General features: G+C 36.8%; 3 protein-coding genes across 3 annotated transcripts; 1 reads left to right on the forward strand and 2 right to left on the reverse strand.

The window, feature by feature from the left end:
- The first annotated feature begins 597 nt into the window (after positions 1-597).
- LOC110787461 (nuclear pore complex protein NUP85) lies at positions 598-10,995 on the forward strand. The gene is made up of 18 exons (XM_021992083.2): positions 598-1,147; positions 3,076-3,178; positions 3,354-3,464; positions 3,578-3,661; positions 3,889-3,960; positions 4,039-4,095; positions 6,060-6,179; positions 6,252-6,452; positions 6,530-6,640; positions 7,005-7,042; positions 7,315-7,471; positions 8,689-8,787; positions 8,868-8,924; positions 9,094-9,240; positions 9,363-9,433; positions 9,571-9,658; positions 9,997-10,053; positions 10,321-10,995. The coding sequence occupies exons 1-18, from the start codon at positions 747-749 to the stop codon at positions 10,516-10,518; spliced, it is 2,172 nt and encodes a 723-aa protein (XP_021847775.1). The 5' UTR covers positions 598-746; the 3' UTR covers positions 10,519-10,995.
- Positions 10,996-11,101: 106 nt separating this feature from the next.
- Positions 11,102-18,465, reverse strand: LOC110787459 (protein unc-13 homolog). Its single transcript, XM_021992082.2, has 5 exons — positions 17,839-18,465; positions 15,384-16,250; positions 14,325-14,780; positions 12,643-12,832; positions 11,102-12,565 (listed from the first exon to the last, which is right to left on the reverse strand). Exons 1-5 carry the CDS (start codon positions 18,370-18,372, stop codon positions 11,631-11,633), a joined length of 2,982 nt encoding a protein of 993 aa, XP_021847774.1. The 5' UTR covers positions 18,373-18,465; the 3' UTR covers positions 11,102-11,630.
- A 1,178-nt stretch (positions 18,466-19,643) lies between these two features.
- On the reverse strand, positions 19,644-25,941 carry LOC130465650 (uncharacterized). Its single transcript, XM_056834493.1, has 2 exons — positions 25,872-25,941; positions 19,644-20,317 (listed from the first exon to the last, which is right to left on the reverse strand). The coding sequence occupies exons 1-2, from the start codon at positions 25,939-25,941 to the stop codon at positions 19,644-19,646; spliced, it is 744 nt and encodes a 247-aa protein (XP_056690471.1).
- Between the last annotated feature and the right edge of the window lie 788 nt (positions 25,942-26,729).

A 26,729-nucleotide genomic window follows, 5' to 3' on the forward strand; every position in this document is an offset into this window, starting at 1 on the left:
CCAATATCTTTTCATTTTGTGTGCAGAACTTTTAGCACGATCTCTCAATCAACATTGCTTTGATCGCCCCAAGTTACTTGGAATTTCTCTAGGTAATTCGAGAATGAGAATCCTTTTTTTAACGCCTGCAGATGACACGATGATTTTCGATAAAGAATCGCCAAAATATTGCGTTCTTATTAGACAAATTATAAATAAGTATCGTTAAACACAAATTCTTATTTATAAGGGTTGTACAATAAATATTGTACACCATAGTAAAAGTTAACTCAACATGTTTAAAAGTTAAGCTTATATATGTAAAAGTTATCCATTTTTTAGTGATAAATTTTTTCATTTTAATAAAACTTATTTCTTCAAAATCACTAATAATGTATAAAATTATTCATTTAACTCTTTAAAATGTTTATCTATCAACGTTTTTTTACTAATATAAAAGTTAATCAAAACTAGGTTAAAGTTACAAAAAATGGGTAAAAGTTATCTTGATGTACAATAAATTTATTGTGCACCTAGTGCGCGCAAGACCTTTTGATCGTTAAATGTCTGACTAACTAATTTTAAGTAGCAATCTAATAGGGTCATAGGGATTAGGGAGAGTCAAAGCATTTCCACATTCTACTAGGGAGAGTCAAAAACCCAGAGAACACATCAGTACATTACACTCCCGTTTTCCTTCGCTTAAACAAACCTCTGCCTGCAAAATCCCCCAGTTTTAAAACCCTAAATAAACCCCCACCGATAAGATGCCGGCGCCGGCGGCACCAAATTCCGACGACCAATTATCTCTCTTCTCACCACCTCCATCTTCTCCAAAACAACCCATAATCTACCCTCTTCACCATTCTCTCTCCTCCCCAGTTTCTCGCATCGCCATTAGCTGGTCCCGCGGCAACACTCTTCGACTCTCTCTTCTCCCTCAACCCTCCTCCAATGGCGGAATAGAAGTAAATGATGGTGATGATTCTTCCGGTGGTAGTGTGGTGGAGGTGAAGCTATCCGCCGGCAATGGCGGAATTGACGATGATGCGCAGTGGAGGAGGATCGTATATGGCTCCGTTGCTCCTTTTGCGATGTTTCAGAGCCGAAAGAATTCGGCTTTCTCTTTTTCCAAGCTTCCGGTTGGAGCTTTATCCAATGTTGATTGGTATGTTTGATAATTTGCATGTTTTCTGTGTGATTTTGCTTTGTAATTGTATGTCATATGATTCTTCAATCCATTACTAATTATCAGAACTTTCGAGGTTTCGCTTGTGTTCTTTTTCTTTGTGCTTATTTTGGCATGTTATTGGAAATGTTGTCCTCAAGCGTTCAATATCGCATAGAATGAAGAGAATGTTAGAGACAAAGCTAGATTGTGATGTGTGATAAATAATAAATCACGTAAAGGTTTAAGTAAAGAGTAAGCTCAGTTGCATTAGGATATAAATAATGGGAAAAGGTAGGATACCTTAGTTGAACAGGTTGGGGTTTAGGAACAAATAGAACTAAAATATGGTGGTGGAGTTGTTGGATAGATCTCAAGCCCACAAGAGTTCTCTTCCTAACTGCAATTAGAAGATAAACACAAGCTGTAACAAGTGTTGTTGGGTTGAACAAACCTACAATAGCATAAGCGCATCAGTTCACAAAACTCAAAATATAAGTATAACCAATGGCCTTATGTAGGTGGAAATGAAGATCTAGAATATTCCTTAAATATTAGAAATAAAGATGAATAATAAATAAACTAAATAAAGAAGCTATCCAAAGTACGCCAAAAAACTACTGTGTTAACATTGTTATTAAGCATGGGAACTCAATAATGCAGTTACCATATTTTTGGGGAAAGAAATGAAATTTTTCATTTTTTTTTCTGTTTGGTGAACAGGTTATTTTTCTTTCTGAATTCTAGTTTGGTTCACATTTACCTGATAATGATTTTGGAGTTGAAACAATTGAAGTGATAAGTCCTCCTAACCAGGACTCGTGACATGTGCAGTAATGCATGACCAAAGAAAGGGATGTTGAAAGGCAAAGGAAGAACTAAGAATATATATTGTTGGATGTAGCTATCAGAAACTTTGGTTTTTTATTTGCTTAATATTTTCGAATGTGAGTGTATTATTGGTAATTGGAAGTAACAGCCTAACAGGTAGTGAAATGTTTTAAACTCTAAGCTTGATTGCAACACACAAGTAACAGTATGATGTTGAATAGGGTAGCTTATTTAGCTTCCTTGTGGGCTAAGGCGGCAAAGGAATTTAAAAATTATTCAATGGGCAAAACAAACGAAACTGTGCTAATATGTGATCTGGACAACTCTGTTCTTGTACTTTATGCTAGTTGTTGATTTATAAAATAAATCAAAAAAGAAAAGAAAACGCAGGGCACTTGGGCTCCATGTCCTTCTTGAGACACCTTCAAAATTAGGAACAGGTTCCATTATTTTTTTAGAGAAGGTTACTTTGGAATTCTTGTTCTTTTGCCTTCATCTGTTGCCATGGCTGAAGGCCCCAAAACTCGTAATTATCTATGTCTTTTTCTATGCTCGGGAATCCATTTTATTAAAAATTTAGACCATGGTTTCTGACACCCAGTCTGTGAACACAACTGTAATACGGTGCAATTTTTTTCTTCTACCTTGTCATTTTGCTTTTGTTTTAAGAATCTTGAAGTCGTATGCTTGGTTATGGTCTGTTTTGGCTCTACTCTGTGCAACTGTTCTTTTGAGTCAATAGTCATTTTTAACTACATTAAGTTTATGAATATCCTTCTCTTTTACTACCTCCGTTCCTTAAAGATGTCCCTATTTAGAATCTTTTAAGAGTCCAATGCAAGTGGAATCTACTCTTTTTAAAATATATAAGAAAAATCATATTCATATGGGATCTTGTTTGATTTCTCTAGATGTGTGGTTTCAAATTATCAAATTTTATAATTTTTTTATAGTACTTATTTATAGATATCGACGCTCAAAATATGTATTGAAAGCTGTCCTAAAGGCAAACGATAGCATCTTTAAGTAATGGAGGTAGTAACTCTTAGTGAATTGTGTCTTTGTAAGTGGTCATTCACAATGTTAAATTTTGCCAGGTGGGAGTATGTCATGGAGTACAGCAAGGAGATAAACTCACTTCTCGGTACAACAAAGTCAATGGCTAGTTCAATTGTTGATGACCCAAGAAGAATTCTGATGGTAATTATGGGATTTTATTTTTCTTTACGTATTTTGGTGTGGCAACATTTGTGGAAGTAATCGAAGAATTAAAATCTATTTAAAACTGAATCTTCAATCTGAGCCATTAGGCTACGTCTTCAATGATATATTTATCTTAAATGAATTCGTGTTCTTTTATGCCCTTATTGTTTAGGTAGATGAGGAGCCAACAAGTTTAAAAGCTGCATGGGAGCTATTGGAAATTTTTTATGCAGACAAACAGTCTCAAGCTTGGCTACCTGAACGTCTTGTGGATTGGCTAGCTGTAAAGATCTGTAGCTTTCTTATATATCGGTCTTTGAAATACTAGCACCTGTGCGCTTGTGCCTAGAGTGCTGTACGAATCCTGGTAATTTATTATTTGTTTCATCCTGCCAGGACTATGATAGCCTATTTTCTGAAACTCAGTTTACGGTGTACTCAAAACTTGTGGATTTGCAGCAACGTCTTTTGAACATGCAGGTAGTTCTCTTGTGCTAAAATGTTCCTCCTTGCTGCCTTCTTAAATAAAATAAAATGTTGTAGATAATCAACTTTCAACCTGAAGTTGTGCAGGCTTCAGGCTTTTCAATTTAACACCAGTTTTAACCAGAAAATTTATTTATCATGAGTTGTGCTATTTTAAGGCTAGATAATAATATAAATTTGGAGTTTGGAAAATTTCATATCTAAATGTTCTTTTTATGCAGACGATTGAGGATGATCAAAAGTACTGGGATTGTTTATCGTCAGCGCTAGCTCTTGGCTGGTTGGATATTGTGGTATGTGAATGGGGAAGCAGTGTGCTATGAATGCCTTTGATGGGTCCTATATTTTAAACTCTTAAGTGCTTCTTGCAGGTTAAATTGTTGCGTCTACATGGGTCTTATCAACTTGATCAGCTTAGCAGGCGTGAGGTAGGACTTCTGTTGCTCTTGTCTAATCTCAGGCCCACCGATCTTATTAATGTTCTCTTGTGCTGCTCTAGTGTTTTCCTCCCTCAATGGTTCTGTCTAGCTCGATGTCTCTATAGTCTTCCTTAATTGTTTTCTCTGGTATCAAACTCTTTTCTTACTAGTGTTTCTCTTAAGTAAGATTATCTCTTAGTAGTGTTTTCTTTTTTCTGAGTATTGTTTTCCCTCCACATTCCTTAATTTTTATCTGTTGAAGTCTCGTTATATAAGACATAGTGTGGAATTACTGAAGGAAATATTCTTGCTGTTAAGGAAATAGCCAATAGCTATAATTTGAGATTTCATGGCTTGCTGGAAGGACTGAAAATCAGTCACTAGACCTACTGGACTGGTAAGCTGTAGAGCAGAAGCTTTGACTACAATGTTCAGACTTCAGTTGAAACCCTTTGGAGTTCTTAAACACACCAGAGTTGCATATTCTTTTACTAAAATCTAAATTACACGAAGCCGTTGAGCAGGTTATTATGTGAAATGGCTGGAAATGATGTTTTATCGGACGTACCTCTTTGATTTTCCAGCTCTGCCTCCCCTGTCAGCAGGGATTTTGTTCCGAGGTGATAGCTGTACATGTTAACCAATTAAACTATAAGGCCTTACAGTTTGGACAATTTGTTATGCAATTCTCACTTTAGGAAGAGAAAATGGAAAGAGGTCTTTGCTTTATCTACTTCTTCCGTTTGAACCTGCCTTACCAAAAGTAGAAGGATTTGTCATTGTGGATGTTGACTGCTGTACTTGATGAAAGGCATTTGAAGAAAGTAGTTCAGAGTCCCTGAGACTGCCTTCATGGGTTCAGGTGCAGCACCAATCGATGCTTGTTCTACATATCCTGCTAGTCATAGCACTTCGTAGTTTTGAGTTCTGGGACCCATTTTCCTACATGTATTGAAGGATCGTTGCAAACTCTCTGTTGTGTAAACAGATACATCTGTATCAAGCTCACACTTAGCCGCTCTCTCACATTTGTGCTGTTATGCTGTTGGATCTTATCAATGAATGTATACTGTGCTTAATCTGGGGCTTGTCTTAGGGATGCTGAATGTTTATCCAAATATGTTCGTTCATTGTTGGCCATGACTGGTGCTAGAAGAACCTTTGTAATTTCTTTGCTTTTGGAAGCTAGCAGTTTCTTATATCAAGGATGTGTTCCTTGCTGGATTGGGGCTGTGAGAGCCTTAGGATCTCCCCTTTTGTTTCCATGTCTGTGACGCTGTAAATGGTTGAATCTCCTCTCTGAAATCATCTTAGTTTTATAGATGGGATACAAGTTCTCAAAATCTCAATCTTTGTGGCTTTTGGGAAATCGAATAGTTTGGGGGCATGGTTATTATGACAATTGATAGACGCTTCAGATACGTCATTGTCTGCTTCAAGTATAAGCTATGGTACAGATTACAGAATGTTGTGATCCTTAGGAGTTGGCTAGTTTTTTATCTCTGAAGGCTGGTTTGCACAAATGAATGTTCTGTTCTAGGCACAAATACTTCAGTTCTGATTTTGAGTTGGAAATTATCTTTCCTAACATCCTGCATGATCTATCAAATATAGATACATTTTATGTTTGTTGTCCTGTTTCACATTTCTTGACCTGCTGATTTTGTTTCATAAGTTTTTTGGGGATAAAGAAACTGCTGAATTGAAAATTTTCCTAGTAGCATTAACAATCCCTGTCCTAGTTCCCTCAAAAAAAGAAAAAAAAACACAATCCCTGTCCTAGAAATGTCTTCATGCTGTTCGATGTCCCATGGCAGTTATCGACTTTCTTTTCTAGTGCATTCACGCTGAAGGATACACTTATGCTTATGAATTTATTTATTAACCATTTTTACTTGTTTCTTATCAAATAGCTCACAGTTTTTTTTGTTTTTTATTTTTATTTATTTATGTTTGTGCTTGTACCGGAATAGACAGAGAATGGGCTTGTGGAAGCAGTAGTTGTTCTTGTTTCAAAAATGCCACGTCTACGTCCTGAACTACAAGCTGGAAGATTGGGGGAATGCTATAAAAATAAGACTGACTTCATCAAGGTATATTATACTCTTTTTTGGCCTAGTATAAGACATCACACTATTTAATGCTGATGTTGTGCAAATACCTAGGGTTGGGAAACATGGCGTGCACGAGTTACTAAGCTGGAGTGTAGTGGTTACTGGGTTCAGTGCGGCCACCAGAAAACCAGGGAGGGTTTGAGAAAAATTCTACAGATTATGCTGGGAAACACTGAACATCTTTCTGCTACAACATGTCATTGGGTTGAACTTTACATAGCTCACTTTATATACATCAGGCCCTTCACAGTGGTTAGTGTAATGCTTTTTCATTGGAAAGACTTGGTGACTATTGAGGTGAAATGCAGTTAACATTTATTTTGAATCAGGGGTTCGAAAGTTTGTACAGCCAAGCTCAGAAATGCATCCAGCTGAAGCCTGTATCTCATCCTCATAGCTTGATGGGACTTATGGTTGGAATTCTTGGAGAAAATACTGAGGTGGGGATGTGATATTCTCATTTTATGGATTTTTTGTTTTCTATGATGTACTTTTTCCTGCTTTCCCTCTTGCTACTTTGACATATTTAGAATTCGTTCTAATCATTTAATGACATCGTAAAATGACATCTAATATTGAATTCATTATATGAAGTGTCCTTTGATCCTTTATAATACTCCGTGTGATTCTGATGATGCCTTGGTATTGTAGAAATTGGGTAAAATGACTTAGATTTTGGGTCTGAGGGGATTATTGATTCAGCTGTTAATAAGCACCCAAATTATAGTTGTTGCTTATAAAAAAGGTCTCATTTTTTCTGCCTCTAATTATGAATTGTGGCTTTTTTTTTGTTTCTGACTTCAGGTTGTCTTAGCAGAATGCTCTAGAGCTTTTGGCCCATGGTGAGTAGCCAAGAGCTTATTTTTCTTTGGTTTGATTTAACTTTTAAGTGTTGGCTTCACAGAGTTAACTCTTTCTTCAATGCAAACGTTAAACTATGAAGCATGAAAATCGAACTGCTATTGATTATCAATTATCTAGTCATTTCTTCTTGAATTGAATTTCATTTTTCCTAGTTAATTTTGATGTTGATCAAGAGGTAGTGATGAAATTCAGAAACATGAGTCTTTTTTCTTAATTTCAACTAGTCATAGATTAATTTCCTTACGTGTAGGATGGTGACCCATGCCATTGAGTTGTTGACTGCTGGAAATGATCAGTCAGAAATTCTTTTGCATGAAGTGCGCCAGAATCTAGGAGGAGTTAGTATTGAGGAGCTCCATCGACTTGTTTATGCTCAAGTTCTTGCCTCTAATCAATTAACATGGCAGGTGAGTATATTGTTGATCAACAACTAAGAAGTAATAATATCTGATAGGATGTTTGTATTTGACAACTATCTTCTGCCTTTTCTCCCATAATGTTATGATCAACAGTGTGTTGGTGGGGGTATTCACCATGAAAAAGCTAAGGCCTCGCTCTTTTAACTTTGAAAAGATAAAGTATCATGAGAATGAAGTCCCAGATAAGAGTCCTTGAGATTAATTAAAGTATGTTCGATCATTCAGATAAGGGAAATTAAAGTGAAAAGAATGAAACTTTAGTATCTGTTTTTTGGGTTAGATGGTTTAGTCAACTATAATCAGTTTGCCGCTACCATAGGCTTGTAGGCTGTAGCCCTGTAGTTTTTTTTGGCAGATTGGACTCAATATTTAGGAGATTTGATTGGACTGGATTAAAACTCAAATTTTGCAGGATGGAAATTCTGGAGGTGAGTGTTGGGCGTTTAGGAAGGAGCATCTTAAAAAGATGATTGTAGCAGACTGTTTGAGATGGATGGGTGGGAATTCCTTGAGGGGTAGAATTAGGATTGTAGATATTCGGAGAAAGATTGGAGTTGCGGATTTGAGGACAATATTGTGGAGAATCGGCTATCAGTTTGGGCATTTGAGACGTCGAAGGTGGAGGATTTAGATAATGGAGAATTCAAAAGAAGTCGAGGAAACATGACTGATGGAGTTATGAATGACATTAGGAGAATCTGCAAGAGCATGTAGCACTAGATAGAAGCAAATGTATAAAGACTAAAGAGAATCTTTGTGGATGCCCATGGAAGATAAATTTCCATTCATACAGCTGACCCCATTGTTTGACGTTGTTTTTCTGTATGAACTCAACCTTTTGGAGTCCAATACCAATTTAAGTATCTATATTAATTTGATGTGCTCCATTTCTGGAACTTGTGAAATTGATGGAAAAACCTTAAGATTACACTGCCGAAGGGATACTATTTCTTTTATCATATTCTGCATATCTATTATTAGCTTAGTTGAGTTGTTTAAGCAGTGATATATTCATTTTTTAAAGACTTGTTGGGCCAACATGTGTTTATCTGGGAGTCAGGAACTCTGGGTGGAAAGGGGATAAAACATAAATTTATATTTTGGATTTAAGATGGATTGCTTGTGTCTATATGCTTATGTTAAGTGCATGTTTGTTTCTTGTTGGAGCATTTTTGCCATTCTAATTTCATCCTACTTGTTCCCAGATTGCTCCAGTATATTTGACATCTTGCAGGCCGGGAATGGGAATGTTAGAGATTTTACTGTACAGGCAACCTGTACACTTAAAGCAAGGATTGCTCAAAGTGAGTACCATGTTGAATATTCAATTAACCTATGTCCTCCTTTACTTTTGCCTGACTTCTGATGAGTTTTGTCTAAACAGAACCTAGAGATCTGCCGTTTGTATGAACTTGATACTGTCAGTTCAAACATCATGAAGGTATACAATGGTTTACTTATATTATGATGCTGATGTATTTTCTGAGCCCCGGATAGGCTCGTGATTAGTTACTTGCATCATGTTCTTTGATTCTATTTCATTAGGAGATTTGGAGGAGATAATCCTTGCACATTTTTAGATTTAACCTAGTAATTCGATCCTATGTCAGATTGCTGGTGTACATCACTGGAAGCATGGTCGAAAGGGTTCTGGTATCTTTTGGCTTCAACAAGCTCAGGATGAAATTCGTCTCAATAAAATTGCTCAACAGCTGTTTGATTTTGTTGGGAAATCAGTATCTGAAGAGAGCTTCAAGGTAATGATATTTTAATTTGGCCAAATAATTATAGAAATTCTATGTCATGCAGCATTCTGATTGTCCTGCGGCCTTAACCTTGAATTTAATTTACTCAAACTTTTATGGTTAACTTTTTGCAGCAATGGGAAGGATTGATTGAATTATTAGGCTCTGACACAAGAACTGCTGGGGGTCTAGAGTTTCTGCACAAGTATGTAACCTACATATTCATAAAGTTCGGATCAATTTTAACCAATTCATACATGGAAACATTTAGAGGCGTTCTCTTTTTGTTATTTTCCTGTTAGTTCATTTTTTTTAATTTCATCTATACCTTCTATTCGTTAGGTACAGAGATTTCAAAAGATCCCTGCAGCAAGTTGTTGATGGGAAGGCTACTGATGCTGCAAGGCAAGCTGTGGAATCCCTCATTCTGGTACACATTGTTTAAAACTTCTCAAGTACAAGTACTTAGTAACTGGAAGCTAGTTCTTTATGCAAGATAGGCCTGGGGCCTCTTTATTCTCAAAATCTTGTGGAGTAAAGGCCCTTTCAAAATTCCTAAAAGCAACAGATTGACATTCTTCCTTTTAAACAGAAGGAAGAAATATTTGTACATATTCCCATTTTTTGCTATCTGGTATTAAGGAGATCTTGTCACTATATTTATTTGCTTGCATAACTATCAAAGTTTCTGATCTGTCTTCATAGACCAATCTTCTCGTCATATTTTGTCATCAGCGCCTCCTCCTGATTATGTTGCTAATTTTGCAGCTCATGAAGAACCCATCTACGCCTCAGCAATTCTGGTTACCTCTTCTTCATGACTCGGTAAGAGAGCTTATAATCTGTCATGTCTAGAATTGTGAGGAAAGTGTGTACTCTTCTTTTGGCATAGAATTTAAGTTATTCAGCTCAGCAAAAGATCCGATGACTTAACAAGGTTTACTAGATGTCTGACATCAAAATTGCATATAGTATGAGATATGAGGTTGTATCTGATGTATGTTGTTACTCTTATATTAACATGCTTTTGTGTGTGTATAAACTCTATTGTTTTGTTCATAACCATCAGTTAATAATTGCTGTTATTGGCAGTTGAAGCTACTCACATGGCGGGAGGGTCCCCTTCTTGATGTCGCACAGACCAACCTATTACTGAATAAGCTCCAAGAGTTGTCCATGGCAAGGATGCGCCCTGATTATGTTGAAGCTGACTTGCCAACCCAAGCCTTGAGTACTGTCCGGTTGGCTCTTGCTACAAATCTTGGGCGTGCTATTCTTGAAGAACAGTGACATTTTGTGCAATTTTGGGTCTATTCAGCTGTGTATCACAGCTTTCCCGTCATTGGTTTGGGAATTATTGACATGGAGCCATTCACGAAGATCAACCAGGTGCACAGTAGAGTCTTATATTTTTAAAGAGGTGACCCCCGTATTTTAAACACAGTTGCTGCCGCACTTAACCGCTTTATCCTCTTTGAAGTATTATGTTAGTGATGAGCCAACAAATACTTAAATGGTACTCATACCAGATAATCATACTCAATTAACTGAGTAATGGCTAATCAGATATATTTTATACCCCTCTTGAGCACCTTGGTAAGAGATGTAGCAGCATTTCATGGTGAGTGGTGACAAGATTGGAGCTGTTAAGAGATGTATTATAGTTAGTGGCTATAGTGAAGATTTATGTAAAACACACTCTGCACTATGCCTTCATACTCTGTATGAGATATAAGTTCTGGTAATATTTATATTGGCTTACCTTTACATCTATGTTTAACAATATAATTTAACAATGTTGGGTGCAAATTTCTGAGATACAACTACAAATTCCTCATAACACCAACAATTGGTTCAGAAGTGAGAACAGGTGTAAACAAATAATAATGAATATTTTGATTAAAAAAATATATTTCAATTACATTATAAGAATTAACGATGGCTATAATACATACATATAGCAACTAACTGTAGTAGATCTCTATCAAACCTTCTGTGCTTGCGCTTCATACCAGAAGCAACCAAACATCTGGACCAAGGAAAACAATTACACAACACACAGCTATCAACTTCATGCTGCAAATGCCTGCAAAATGAGCAAAAAGAATACAACACTGCTACGAGCCTATGATGGATTGCCGTTGAAAAGGCAATAATGATCTTCTACAGAAATGTGACTATCTTTGCCATTACTATACCACAACCAGTAGAAGCTTCAGAAGGTATTTGGTCTTCTGTTCCAATGGCCAAGTTTCAGATTTGTGTTCAACCAAAGTTTAATTAAGTGATGTACAAAACTTTACCAAGCAATTGCTGCTTTTCAACCAAACTGCACAAAACCTTGGTACCATTCTTGTGATCCAAAATTCTGATAAATGATACAGGGGTAGCCGTGTCAATAACTAGAGTTTCTTGGGCAAGTTATAAGTCCTTTTGAGGAACTTAGAAGCAGCATCATCATTCCTGTGACAGAGAACACGCAACAATGTGTTTGGTTCAGTAGGGTTCCATTGACCGGAAGTAGGAGGCAACGGGAACCCAAATCTGGATTTGGCAGAAGAACCGTAAGTTTCAATAGTCACACGTCTAAAACTCTCAATGAGAGATTCTGTATCAGTTCGGAAGAGAGGAAGAACTTCCCTTGCTGTAGACGAACATTTATTAGTTAAATCATTGGATAATCCATCACCATTAGCCCAGAAAAGGTCTTTAAGGGCTTTGAAATCATCCTCTATGATCTGTGAATCCTTCTGGGAAAAGGCACGATAGGGCCCTCCGGCAAGCAAAACCAGCAAGAATCCATCACATGATGCTTTCATGATGTCGGTAATAATCCGTGTGCGTATTCTTTCATTCACAGTGTCTGATATGACCAACAAGTTCTGCTCCAACTCCTGTAGAAAAGGTTCAATTCTTGAAGATGATGCATCTCCAACATATAAATTATCCCATAGAACATGACTCAGATCATGGAAGACTAATTTATATCCTACAGCTTCAGAAAGCTGATGAATTGCCTCTATGCATGCTGCTGGTGTCAACTCAAACTTCTTCCCTGTGCCATTGGAAAAGTCTTCTTCACGAGCAGACTCACAGTTCCTCAAAAGGGTGATAATTCTTTTCTCTACGACTTCCAACTCTGACCGGATCTTTTGTAAGGTGTTTATCCGTACACAAAGTTGAGGCACTCCAGAAGAAGAATCCCCATTCACCGCAACTTGAGAACTCTTTCTCTGAGAATTCAATGGTTTATCTTTTTTCTTAAATACACCTAATTTTGATCCTATTGCACATCTGGTTAAAGCTGGCATAGTCGGCAGAAATGTATTACGTGATCCTGCGACCGAGAGAAACTATAAAGATTATGATGTTAAAACAAAGAACTGGAAATACCAGAGATTAAGAGGCACATACCACAGCCAGACTTTGCTTTGCTTACATAGTACTGTAAGCATCGATCAAGGCCAACTACCAAGTCAGGAAGCAGTGCAGGGTGCATTGGAACAGGTAGCTGAAAGAATGCATCCAAAATTTCATCAACAACCCGTAGAACCTCAATGGCCGATGGTGCAAGTCCGTCTTGACTAGCGCGTGGATTCCAAACCTAATATTTTTTGCAAGCAATGTTAGGTTATGCCAAACCAGATTTCAAGTAGCATTACAAAAAAAAAAAACTTTGCTACAGCAGGAGACTGATTCCAAGAATTACATTTTACTCTGTATAAGTTCAATTTAGTCCTGCACCAGATAGGGTCGTACATGGAATAGCTTTGGCATATAACATCAGGAGTCAGAAGTCTAGCCTATTTACAGGCTAAATGAATAAATTACTGTCTAATAAGGAGCCAACACACGGCTCTCCATCCAACAAAGATTGTCAGGCTTTAAGCGCTGTGACACAAAACTCGCGAAGTCACATTTGTCAAGACTGACATTGTAGGACAGAGATTAAAATGTTTTGGAAAATGTTTATAAACATCTTCACAAGGATTAACTTCCATAATTTCCCAGACAAGTGATTAGCATGAGGAATACTGAGTTCCCGAAATAAATAACAGAATTAGAAAAATCAGATGCCACAATTGCTCAAACACCCACTTTGGATGCTTATAAGAGATGAGACAGATGACTCTACCTATTTCTAGCGAAGTATCCCATCGGTCAAAGCTGCTCAAACTCTTGACAATCAAGGCTCTAGATGGATTATCATTCTCCTTGCAATTACAGGGGGTAAGGAAACATACTCAACACCTCAATTCACCATAGGTCAGGTGCAGACACCAACAGTAATGGTAATTGAGTAGTAAGATACAGACCCTTAGATAAGTCAGGAATAGCAGCAAAGCAGTTTGTGCTGTTTTTAACAGTTTTCATCCCTTAGATACAGAGTGGCCTGGAATAATTTAGGAATAACAGCAAAGCATTGTGTGCTTTGTGCGATTTTCACAGCTTTCACCCTAACATTCTCCTTGAATTACAGGGGGGGTAAGGATACTGAGGAAACAAACTCAACACTCTTAATCCACTGTAGGTGAAGACACCAATGGTAATGGTAATGGTAATGGTAATGGTAATGGTAATGGGAATGGTAATGGCAATGGTAATGGCAATGGTAATGGTAATGGTAATGGCAACGGTAATGGTAATGGTAATGGTAATGGTAATGGTAATGGTGATGGTGTTATAAGATACTTAGTCCCTCAGATAATCCGGGAACTGCTACAAAGCAGTTTGTGCTGTTTTCATGTACCACGTAAATTTTGAATATCACAAGTGCTGGGATTATAGTTACGTCTTACGTGTGGTTTCATATCACCATCTCATAGTAAAGTTAAGCATGATATTCCAAACAAAATTTGCTCGACAAGGGTAATTGTACAGGCTGACTTCTCGCATACTATAAAACAACTCTGGCTTCTAAACTAAACAACGCCTTCTGCCACAGTGCTAAATGCTAACTGATAGCTATCTTGGAGGAACTTACAAATACGTGGGCAACATCACTGTTTTTAGTGAAAAGTTAATGTTTATAATCATCCCGATAGTGTACGACTTGTTAGAAAAACTCCAATAAAGGCAACTTAGATATGATGTACCTCTTGTTGTATGTTTCTGTCAACCCTTTCCTTCATTTTATCTAATCTCATCTTCATCCATACTTTAACCAAATTGGCTATGGCAGCTTGAGCCTCAAATGGTGGCATCTCACGGATAATTCCCTTGCCACCATCATCACTATCCACTGAATCCTCAACTGCTATCTGCACAAGATCTTGCTCCAACTTGTCAGCTGCTCTCAATATTTGCACAGCATCAGGTGTCAACTCCGTAATACTCGAAATGAGCTGCTTCAGTTCATTTCCATAGCAAGCATGTAGGGTAGCAACAGCTACACCGGCAGCCAAAGGATGCCATCTCTTCAATATTGGACTGAATACTTTCTTCTCCTGGGAAGCAAGTTCCCCAACATCCTTAGCCAGGATTGCAAGAACAGGAAGAGGGTTTGGTTGATTCTTTGATGCTCTCCGGCTTGAATCTGCCTTCTCCATTCTCTGCAGTTTTAAAAAACGAATGTATCTCCAACATCAATTCATCAGTGCTTTTGGAAAAGAAAAGAAAAAAAAATATATATATATATATACACGAAATATAAATTATGATTTACATGGACGTATAAGTTAATGAATAGGATTCTCCAATTCAAATACATAGAAAGCCATTCAGAGTCTACAATCAGCTCTTGACACATTAAAAAAGTAAAAAGAAAAATAAAAACCCAATTTGTGAAGACCACGCCCACCACAACTACTTTTGTTCTACAACCTAGCTATAGACAGTACATAAAACTTGGCAAAATCCACATCAACCAGCCCAACCCAGCACATTTAGGTAGTTAGTAAAGTTCCTCGAGAAAATCTTCTGCCTCCCACCGTACACACTCTTTATTTCAACAAGTTCACACCCAGATGTTCTAATGCGTCTCACACAAAATAAGAGAAACTCTCCTCTTGTTATACACTTCCATGTTAATTCCCGTAGACTGTGTATGTAACTATATATCCCTCTCACAAAAGACATCGAAAGAGATGACTAATAGGAAAGTGAAAAAAATTCTGAATAACTTGCAAAAACAATAACGTTACAGATAAACTTGCCTGAGCGAATGCAGTGCGAAGTGATGACCTGATGTATGTATCAATTCTGCTGCGAGCCACATCAACTTCACCTTTCCTCTTCCTACGATACTCGTGGGATATATCTTCAACTAATATTTTAGCCGCTGATATCCCAATAGAAACAATATTAGGCATGGTATTAATATTAACACTATCAAACGTGTCATGATATGCAAGCAGCCGTCTTTCAACCCAACCCAAAATAGAAGTCAATGTTGCACTCAGAAACTTGGCGTATACTGAATCCTTTGTTGTCTTTGCATCCTTTGCTACTTCTTCTAGCTGACCATCAACTGCAGATAGTAGTTCATTTTCAACTTGACCAGTAGCAACAAAACGATTAAATAGAACCCATGTAAAACAGAGGTTATGCAACATTTGGTTAATGCCAAGAATAGGCCAGGTTTTCTTGATAAGATCCATAAGTTCATCAACCTCTTCAATAATCGCTGATTCATCATTTACATCAAAGCATGCTTCCAGCAACATCTCATAGAGACAGAGATTGACAGGGAACCCGTCAGCCCAGTGACAAGAATCGGCCAATCCATCAGCTGCTCTGCAGGCCAAAGCCACTGCAGCACTGCGAAGAACTTGCATTGATTCATTATTTTTTCCAGTCTCTATAGGCCTCTCCAGAGCTCCCCGAATAACTTTTTGCAATCTTTGGGAAGCAGCGTCAGCTTTCCCAATTGGCTGATAAGGATGTAAAATAAGACCAGCTTCAAGAACCCTCAAATTTCGTTTTTGCCATGCATCGTATTCTTGTTGATCGGTAAAGTCTGATGACTTCAACTGTTGTAACAGCTCTAATGGCAGAACCAAGTTATCAATGCGTTTTCCAAGCTGTGACAAGGACATGAGTATAGTAACTGGTTTAGTTTCTAGAAGCATAGAGAAACAATGGAACACATCAAGGTTATGGCTCTCATATCAAACTACGAACTTTTCTGAACACATGAGAGACTAAGGGTAGCAAAAGAAACAGTGCAAATCCTTTGACTGTGACAAAATTAAGAAAATATAATCCCAATCAGATTTATTGTGATTGACTGGTGGTATTATCTAACAAGAATATGATGACGGATCTAATTCAATAATTTAATTCAAACGAAGTTAGGGGCAATGCTATATGCTACAAAAAAATTCCTCATAATGCATACAAGACACATCCTCTGAGAGTATGAGGGATGATAAAACTAATCTTTGGGATATGCACTAGTAGCACATCATACGAAGAGGCACTTTGGAGTCTTCCATTGCATTTTATCCTTTTGGGTCTGAGATTTACGCTTTTTGTAAATCTTGGTAAGCTAATCAGGCTCTTTTTTCACTTCCTTTCTTTCATGGATAAAACCCATATTCTTTACTGCCTGAAGAAAGATGAAAGTCTGAAACTTTGAGTTCAGTTCAACTGTCCTACCACAATGACCAAATTGATTATCTTCGTTCATAATGATACTTCTGAATTTAGTACCTACAACTGGTCTTTTTTTAGTGCTTTGACTGTTATCTATTACCATACAAAATCTTAGGTGTACCGAATAACATAATTTTACTACTCAGACTCTTCATTTTACCTAAGTGCCCGTGTCTGATCCTCGACACCACGACATTTGTATGAACACTTTGATACTTCAATTTTTACTTAAACAATCTAAAATATTCCCAATTTAGCCGAGTCGGAAACTTGGACGCGTACCCGAGTCCAAGAAACATAGGCTACAACTGTGTAAGACATCTAAAGTTTTATCCCCCCTTTCTCCAAATGTATGAACACTTTGATACTTCAATTTTTACTTAAACAATCTAAAATATTCCCAATTTAGCCGAGTCGGAAACTTGGACGCGTACCCGAGTCCAAGAAACATAGGCTACAACTGTGTAAGACATCTAAAGTTTTATCCCCCCTTTTTCCAAATGTCAGATTCATAATAACATCATATCTAAATCCCCTGGAAAAAATAATTAAAAACGATGAACTCTTACGCCTTACAATACCTCTCACCAACTAACCTAATTGAATAAAAATTTCCCATAAAAGGCCTTTTCCTCTTATAGCTTTCGCGTGAAGTAAGATAGAATCCACCGACAAAAATACTTAACAAAAGCTCAATTTGAATTTTATCTCATCATCCTAAGCTGACCAATACATTGGATCATCAATCAATTAAATATTAATTAACTCGCTATCAAATTCAATAACCTAAAACAAAAAGATTTACAAATTCTAAAAAGATCAACACTTCGCAATTTCCAGCAAATCGTAATACTACAGTACAACAATTTGACAAATTGAGCTTGAATTTCCTAATTATGGAGAAAATTAACTAAAATTGAAGCATAAAGCATCTACATTATGATCAACAAACTCCGAAAACTCGGAATTAACTAACAATTCAACAAATTAAGACAAAAAACGACGAGATCTCACCTGAGAAGCAGCGATCCTTAGAAAAGCTCGTCGAATTCTGGAATCAACAGTCTCAGAGACTCTCATCTGAACTCTCATAAGCTCACCAACAGTCAAAGGCTTAGTCTTAGGGCTACTCTCACCGAGCTGTGACCCAGGACTACCGCCATTACTACTTCTTCTCAACCCTAAGCTTGACGAAGCTGAAGATCTCAACCCTAACGCCTTCTTCATTCTACTCGCCGCCGTCGAAGTTAACGACCGTTGTAATCCTCCGGAATTGCCGCCGGAGTTGGCGCCGCCGTTAGTGGAAGGCGCAGTGGATGTAGGGGAGGCGGAGGAGAGAGATTTTCCGGAGGAAGTGCGGCATGCTGCGACGAAGATTTCATAGGCGGTGGAGCGGAGGTCGTGGATGGAAAGAGATTGAGTGAGGTCGGTGGCGAAAGGTGAGGAGAGAGAAGACGACGGTGGTGGAGGCGGTGGTGATGGTGGAGGAGGAGTGGTTTCTCGCCTGGAATCTCCGAGTGAGCTCCTGTCTCTGAAAAGGAGCGACATTGGAGAGAAAGAGGGGAGTGAGGAGAGAGAGAGAGCAAGGAAAGAAGAAGAAGGCGAAGGAGAGTGAAAAAAAGTAAGGAAAGTACTGTATTGATATTACTTTTCCTTTTTCCTATAATTTTCTTTTTGTCTTTGATTTCTTTGGTGTTTTAAATTTAGGGAAAGAAATTTTAGATTATGTTTTGAAATGAGAGAATTATTGTTTGTCCACTTATTGGTTTTTTTTTCCGGATATTTCATGAAATGCCCCTGAGTTTTGATGTAATTCACCAAATGCCCATCAAGTTCCAATAATTTACCAAATACCCCTGACAAATCGAACAATATCATCAAATGTCCACACAGTTAACGGTCCGTTAGTCCGTCGTTAGCCTAGTTTCATAATTCACCAAATGCCCCTTTTTTAATCTTATTTCACCAAATACCCCTATTATTAAACTTATTTCACCAAATGCCCAAAACTTATATATAAATAGGTATTCTGATGTTCCAACGGCTAGTTTTTGTCATTTGAAAAGTAGTCGTTGGTCTTGCTTGACTATAAAAACCCATTTTCTGAATGTTTCTTGTCATTTAGATGTTGTTTTGCTTTGCTTTGCTAATTTCATTAGATTTGTGTCATGAATTTTGTTTCCAAATCATCATCCACACACAATGAGTCCACATACATTAGAGTGCCTAACAAAGTTTGTTATTGTGGTAGGAAATTTGCCATCCGAAGCTCCGATACAACGCTCAATCCACAAAGGTTGTACTACAAGTGTGATCCTTGCAACAATCTAAGATGGTGCAAGGAAGTAGTTGAGCAAGAAAACAGGGGGAAACAGCATGAAGGACAACAAAGGGGAAGCTTAGACGAAGGAGAAAGTGCTGAAAACAGGGGAAGCCATAAGATGGAAGAGGAATTAAAGCAAATGAAGAAAAAGCTAAAACATCAACATAAAGTAGTTAACGTCGTAATACAAATGGGGATATTGATGTTTGTAATCCTACTGTTTGTAATCATGAAGTAAACACAATTAATGAGAAATAATATCACATTTCTTTAACCATTGTTGTTGCAAAATATGCACAAAATACCTAAATGGGAAGCAATTCTGTTTTAGCTTCAAGTACAAAACATTGCACCAACTAACTTTAATGTTGTTTTTAGCTTCAACTACAAAAATTTGCACCAACTTACATTACAAAACATTCAATATTTGCAAGATCAAAACATTTGTGCAAAAAACTACCCAAAAAACATATGTGCTGACATATCATTTCCCCCCTCAGGCTTGCTTGGATTTCTTGCCCTTTGGTGCTGCCTTGGAAGTGCTTGCACCATCATAGGCCATTTTCCTCTTATTTGTTGCAGTTCTCTGTTTTGGTGGTGCCTTGGAAGTGTCTGCACCAGACTTGCAGGTCCTTGCATTGTGGCCCATTTCCTTGCATTTGCTACACTTAACTGAAGTGTGCCTCTTCCTCTTCCTAGCTTCCATGGCAACCCTTCTTCTCTGTTTTTGTGATCTTCCGGCACTCCTCTTGATCCCATGAGGTTTAATGGTGGGCAGTGTGGATCCAGGCCACTGAGTAGGGTCAGCCATTGGGTGCATATGCTCTGCATATGCCTGTTTATAAGCAGCACCCTTGAAATAATTGGAAACAAAGTCCACAGGGTCAAGTCTCTGGTTGTAGATGACCCTCAAGCCATGTTTGCAGGGAATACCTGACACCTGCCATACTCCACAACCACAGGTTCTGGTGTGTAGCTTGACTGGGAACTTCACATTGCCATCCTTCACCTCAAACTCCCCACCACCACATGCAGTAGAGTAACAAAATCTGGATTCAGCACTTCTCAACTCCATTTCAATTTTGGCATAGCCTGTTAAGTGGTTAGGCTCCATGTTTGCTGCTTTACTAAACCTGACCCCAATTCTCTCCATGGACCACTCCGTTATAGCTGCAAATAAACACATAAGAAGTTAATATAAGAACAGTCACTGACACTTTGACAGAAATAGCAAATGAGAAGAAAAACAGAAGACTTTACCTTCAAATAGTGACTTTACCTTCAAAAACTAGCCGTTGGAACATCAGAATACCTATTTATAAGTTTTGGGCATTTGGTGAAATAAGTTTAATAATAGGGGTATTTGGTGAAATAAGTTTAAAAAAAGGGGCTTTTGGTGAATTATGAAACTAGGCTAACGGCGGACTAACGGACCGTTAACCGTGTGGGCATTTGATGATATTGTTCGATTTGTCAGGGGTATTTGGTGAATTATTGGAACTTGATGGGCATTTGGTGAATTAAATCAAAACTCATGGGCATTTCATGAAATATCCGTTTTTTTTTTAATGGAAAATTAATTACATTAATAAAGAGTCATACGACATCTACAAGAGAAATACAGATCTAACAAATATATGACAAATTGAATCAAATAAAGGTTTCCTTCATCAAAACTACGGTCGTTGAATGAATCTTGCACTGTAGAACGTCTCCCGTATATACGCTGGAACATGCAGCCTTTTCAGAGAGAGGGTCTAACGATTTGTTGTAGCCGCGAGGATGATTTCCACTTGATTCATCTGAATGTAGTAGAAAAATTGATATCTTTTGCGATCCCGCATAAAACTTTACCAACGAACCAATTCTACATAAATCAACTGAACGAAAAATCAAACATACTAATACTAACTCCACCATAGGGAGCCTAACGAACAAGGACGAACTCCACCCATATGGTGAAAACTTATTGAATTTAAGAGAAAATAACTGAATTAAATGAAGGAAAAGGGTCGGAAATAGACGGAAAATAGACTATTTCCGGCCTACGGCGGCCAAGAAAATAAACCCTAGAAAATAAGAGAGGGGGAGAGGATGGGAGAGCCGGGAGCGGCTGTCCACTTATTGTTTGAGAGTAAATTAGTATGAGTTTGTACAAATATCTACCACAATGTCCCTTTAAGAATTAATGATTGTATGATAGTGGATTGCGTCACGATGTCACGTAATACGTTATATAATAGTTATATGATTATATTTTTAGGCTAGGCACATGAATTTTTGTTGTGTTGGCATTGCGCTTAGTGATCTTAGCCAATCCCCTATGTGTTTCAATGTTTCATGGATCATGAGCTAGTTTTTTTGTCTTGTAATTGGAAAAGTAAATAATTGAATCAAATATTATATCGTGTTACGAGTCGTGTTGTGCTTTTCGAGCGGCAAATGGTATCGACGTTAATCACTAATGTATTTGAAAAAAGAAGTATATTGCTTCTGTATTCTTACGTTCTAATTATTATTGCTTGAAATATTTATTTTAAGAAAAGGAAAATGGCTCTATTAGACCGAAAAACTTCATAGATCAATATGACCCTCAATTACCCAAGTTGAGTTTTTTTTCGGCGGGAGATAGGGTAAATCAGAATCCCCATCTCCAAATACCAATGGAAATTGAGACCAATATTTCTCCTTTCCAAACTCGTACTCATTTCCATTCCCACTTAACAAACTTGGGAAATGAATAGAGTTGGGAAATAAATTCTCATTCTCAACCACATTTCCCACTAAAACAAACACAATGTAAGAAAAGGATTCGGACTTATAACCTTTCCATCACAATATAAGAGTCCTAACACTTGACCAAGCTTACATTAAAAACAGTAACCTTTTGGATGTGAAAACTTACAAGATTTAAGATAGAGTTTTGGAGTTTAGAGATGGACATTCGTTTGTAGTTTTGTAGTCGACTACTCTTAGCTAGCTGGTTGTGGAATATATATATGGAAGCTAGTACGGAGTATGAATTGACAGTAGTGTTAATTACGTCGGCTAGCTTAGTTTCTTTACCAACCTTGGTAAACTATATACTGTAGTTGAAAACAAAAACTAATCAATAAAATAAAGCTGTCTTGCATGGGCAGACCAGTTTGAAGATCAACATTGTGATCTACACTATCATTTTTAGGATGTTGACAAACTACAACCTTATCTTTTTTATTTTATTTTGTTTTTGTTTTTGAACTCGATATCTTTTAAACATATTAGGATTCTCGGACCATTATAACTCATATTAATCTCACATGATAACCACAATCTTGTGAGTCATGGTGACTTTTACAAAAAAGAAAAAAAAAAGTTGAAAAATTAAAGGTACAACACGCAGAATAATGGGATGCAAAGTATCGTGTTTTAAAATAATACTCCCTCTGTCGTCCCATTTTATTCTTTACGATTGGTATCATGCATACGATTTAACAAATAATTAATGTAGATAAAGATTCTCTTTTTGTTTAATTTTTTTTGTTTAACTTAAAACATGTAAATTACGTTTATTGATAATATTTTCACTTTTTTCAAAAATTTGACATTGGAAAATAAAAAGTTTTAGTGTTCCAATGAGTTTGACATGTTTAATGGTTAAAATGACCCAATGAATTTGATTGGTTGAAATAATCATTTGGCATGATTTTTGAAAGAATATTAGGGACTTTTATGCTACAGTGTAAAGACTAAAATGGGACAATAAAAACGAAAATCGTAAAGAATACATTGGAATAGAGGGAGTAATTAATATAGATATAATCATATATATACTCCTTAGTTATAGAGGGTGGTTATCAACTCTTGAAACCTTTCTAGTAACAAGTTATGCAATATACTAAAATAGACTATTCTAAAAAGCTTTATAGTTACAAATAAATACTCAATAGTCGCAAATTAATATTTTTCTACTTACATTACAAAAATTAAGCCGATTTTGTGAAGGATTATATGACAAGATATTTGGACCAGTTATATTTAAGCCCTAAAAATCTACTAACGAGTAACGACTCTCTTTCAATTGCTTTTTATGACGGAGCTAGTCAGATTATGACGGCCTTTTTTATGACCGTTCGAGTTATTATTTTGTAATTGACCTTTTACGACGAGAAATCAATATTTTTGTTGGAGGGTAGTATCGACTAGGATAAAAATGGAAAGGGAAGTTAAAATTACAACAACTGGTTGACAATATTTACATTCCTTGAGTAATAATTTTCCATGTATTTATGGTATGTTTAAATGATAGTTGGTCCAATGATTAGGACAGCTAAACTAATTTGGTTAACAAAGAAGTATTGCTATTTTTATCCATCAAAACAAAATGACCACTAAACTTGCATTATTTCTGCCCCACATGGTCTGCCCACTGCCCTAATTATATAATTAATCCCCTAATGTTATGTATACTTATCTAGAGGTCCATGTGGATTGTGTGTACAACAAAAAAGTCATGCAAACTATCAAACTATTTAAACAAATTAACGAAAATTAAGTAGCAGATTCTCTGAAAATAATTTAATATTGTCATTTGTCATACTGCGTTTCTGCCTATATTATGATCCATCGTTTGTTATGAACTTGTGATTCACTTTGTCCTCGAAGGAATTGACTTTGAACTGCAAAAATTATTATTTGTTTTGAATAAAATAAAATAAAATATCATCTAATTAAAAGAACGGTAAAAAACTCAAAATATCTCTTATTATGTGTGTTTGAATGTTACGTTTTAAAGTTCTTTTAAAAATAATATTACAGAGCTAGTACTAGATAATGAAATATCAAGATTTGTGTCAAATGATCATATGTCACAATGACCAATAGAAAAGTAATTAAGGTGTTCATTTTAAAACGTGGTATGACTTTGAAGTTAGTAATAGAACAATATTGATTGATATGGGCTTTTTAGAGCAACTTCAATGGTTGGAAAATAGACCAGCTCACAAAATATATATATATATATATATATGAGCAGGTAACCCACCATTGTTGCAATAATGACACCAGTAGCTACTAAAACATTGTAGCTATTTTGGACAGGTAGCTCAAAAAATAAAAGGGGAAAGATATAAATTAAATATTATAGGGAGCTACAAGGGATTGTATTTGTAGCTCACCAATGTGAAAATTTGTAGCTTAAATTAATTGTAGCTAGAAATATGATGTGGCAAAATTAGCTACATCACCTTGTAGCCCACCATTGGAGTTGCTCCAACTTGATTCTTAATACCATGGGTTTTGGTTATGTTTGAGAATTTTTTTTATTTTATTTTATTTTTTATTTTTTATTTTTTTATAATTTGACGACTAACGATTTGGTGTAAGTGAAAACTCACCTCCCTTAAATTTATAAACACGATACTTGCGAGATAAAATTTGCAAGTTTCTAAAACAATTAAACACAAAGTATCGAAATTGCGATTACCCTTTCTAAACATGTAAATTATATTTTGTGAACCAAACATCCTTGGTTTTATCCAATTGGCTCCACTCTCCCTTCCCTCTCACTCTTTGGCAATTCACCAACCCTTCTCGTCTTCGTCTACCTACCTCCTCCCCTCCCCTTTTTGGTTGATTTGTGATCTTTTAATTAGTAGCTAGGGCAACTTATATTGTTACTTGTTAGTGAGAGGATCAACATAACATCAGAATTATATAGACGTACTTCTTAGTCGCTAATTTTGTATGAACCAACTACACATCAATTGATAATTTGAGATAATGTTAATGAGGTAATTCCTGCCACGGCGGACCTACAGCACCGGGCCACAAAATTTTGGGGCCCCAAAAAGAAATTATGTTGGTTAAACCCTCCAAGAACAAATATTATATGTTTAACAGCTGCTTTATTATGCATTATGTAATCTTTGTCCTAGTTGGTAAGGAATTATAAGTGTGGTTGCCAAGATCGGGGTTCAATTCTTATCTGCCCCATTTTTTATTTGCTTTTTCCATGTCCATCAAACCTTTACATAAATTTTCTCAAACCATCACACATTAAACTATATTATTAATTTAATTTTATATTTTGTATAAATAAAACAATATTAATATAATAATTATGTGTTTTACATTAAATAATTGCCCGTAAAAATTACTAGGGGCCCAATATTTGTTTTTTAGCACAGGGCCTCCAAATTGCCGAAGACGGCCCTGTTTTAGTTGTACATGAAACTAAGCAATACTTAAAATGTTTGAAGTTGAAAGTGTAAACTGACTAAGAATCAGGATTATAGCAAAAAGGGGGAGGAAGTATACCATCAGGATTAATTTTAATTATTGCAATAAATCAAGTATACCATGTTCATTTACTCCGTATATTCATTTGTGTACTTATGGAGCTATGGCAATGTGTATAAAACGGGTAATGTTAAAGGGGTACGCGATACCTAAGCATAGTGAATTACCTACATTCTAAATTTCCAATAAAAATTATATGCCAAACTATTTGTCGCTCGCTTTTACATATGTCGCCCGTATTTTAAATGATGAAAACCCATATTTACCCTCATAAATTTACCCCACCCTAAACCCCCCACCCCAACCCAATACACCACTTTCTCTCTCTATAATTTCCTCACACCCTTCCCAACGTAGTCTAACACCTCCACCAACAATCGCCATCAAAAGGATCAGCTATCCCTTCTCAACATAGGCTGGTTTGTTTCCCACCAACATCACCTACCACCAACCGCCAACGAACCATCAACCAAGCATCCCCATTCACCACCAACCACCATAGCACCACCAACCATCAGCTGTTACAGGTGCACCACCACCAAGAAGCAAAGGCATGGGTCCAAAGAAGAAGTAAAAGGCGAGCTCGTCGGGTCAAGGGGAAGGGGTCAGTCTACTGCCACCACCGTCGTCGATGACAAATTACAGGTATGATTTTTGTTAATATAAAATCGCGCTAGTATCCCGATTATCACCTAGGTAGGGAATCGGGGAGGAAGCCCTATTCCAGGTGAAACACGGATCAGGATCTGACAGGATTTGGACCCTATTCCGTGTTTTACTTGGAATATGGCTCTCACCCCTATTCCATCCCTAGGTTGAAATAGGGATATATCCAACCCTATTACGTGTTTTTTGCTACATGAGCATGTTAGCTAAATCTCGTCGACATTACAAATAAAAACAAAAAAAATTAAATTCATGGAATAGGATTGATGAATCATATTTGTATAGGGTATTTTAGGCCCATTTAGGTTGCATTATTAGGCATTTATATCATTTTAGGTGCATTTAGGATCACATTTTCATAAGTTATCGTTGTCGTACTCTATTACGCCCCGTTTGTGTTTTCTTAATGTTTCAGGTGATTTTACGGTCATTTGGATGCTTTTGGAGTTTTATGAGTTGATTTGGATGATGAACGGATGGAATGTTGACTCGAGGATCATTGCATGTCTCTAGGGATAATTTTGAGTCAACAACGAAGCTAAACGCTACTTTTCTAAGCATCAAAACGGACAAGCGTTCACTCTTTTGATGATATCTCAAGTTCTACATGTCGGAATGAAGCGATTTTTATTGGCCT

This window comes from Spinacia oleracea, chromosome 1 (genome assembly GCF_020520425.1).
Source record: "Spinacia oleracea cultivar Varoflay chromosome 1, BTI_SOV_V1, whole genome shotgun sequence".
In the NCBI taxonomy this organism is placed as follows: domain Eukaryota; kingdom Viridiplantae; phylum Streptophyta; class Magnoliopsida; order Caryophyllales; family Amaranthaceae; genus Spinacia; species Spinacia oleracea.

What these genes read in the sequence shown, in the direction of transcription:
- LOC130465650 (XM_056834493.1), bottom strand. Translation starts at nt 25,941, where the DNA reads ATGGTTGGTGGTGCTATGGTGGTTGGTGGTGAATGGGGATGCTTGGTT. An exon ending in TGGTTCGTTGGCGGTTGGTG is followed by an intron (nt 20,318 to 25,871) that starts GTAGGTGATGTT and finishes GTTTATTTGCAG; the next exon opens with CTATAACGGAGTGGTCCATG.
- LOC110787459 (XM_021992082.2), bottom strand. Translation starts at nt 18,372, where the DNA reads ATGTCGCTCCTTTTCAGAGACAGGAGCTCACTCGGAGATTCCAGGCGA. An exon ending in TAAGGATCGCTGCTTCTCAG is followed by an intron (nt 16,251 to 17,838) that starts GTGAGATCTCGT and finishes TCCTTGTCACAG; the next exon opens with CTTGGAAAACGCATTGATAA. An exon ending in ACAGAAACATACAACAAGAG is followed by an intron (nt 12,833 to 14,324) that starts GTACATCATATC and finishes AAAAAATATTAG; the next exon opens with GTTTGGAATCCACGCGCTAG.
- LOC110787461 (XM_021992083.2), top strand. Translation starts at nt 747, where the DNA reads ATGCCGGCGCCGGCGGCACCAAATTCCGACGACCAATTATCTCTCTTC. An exon ending in TATCTGAAGAGAGCTTCAAG is followed by an intron (nt 9,241 to 9,362) that starts GTAATGATATTT and finishes AACTTTTTGCAG; the next exon opens with CAATGGGAAGGATTGATTGA. An exon ending in TACCTCTTCTTCATGACTCG is followed by an intron (nt 10,054 to 10,320) that starts GTAAGAGAGCTT and finishes TGTTATTGGCAG; the next exon opens with TTGAAGCTACTCACATGGCG.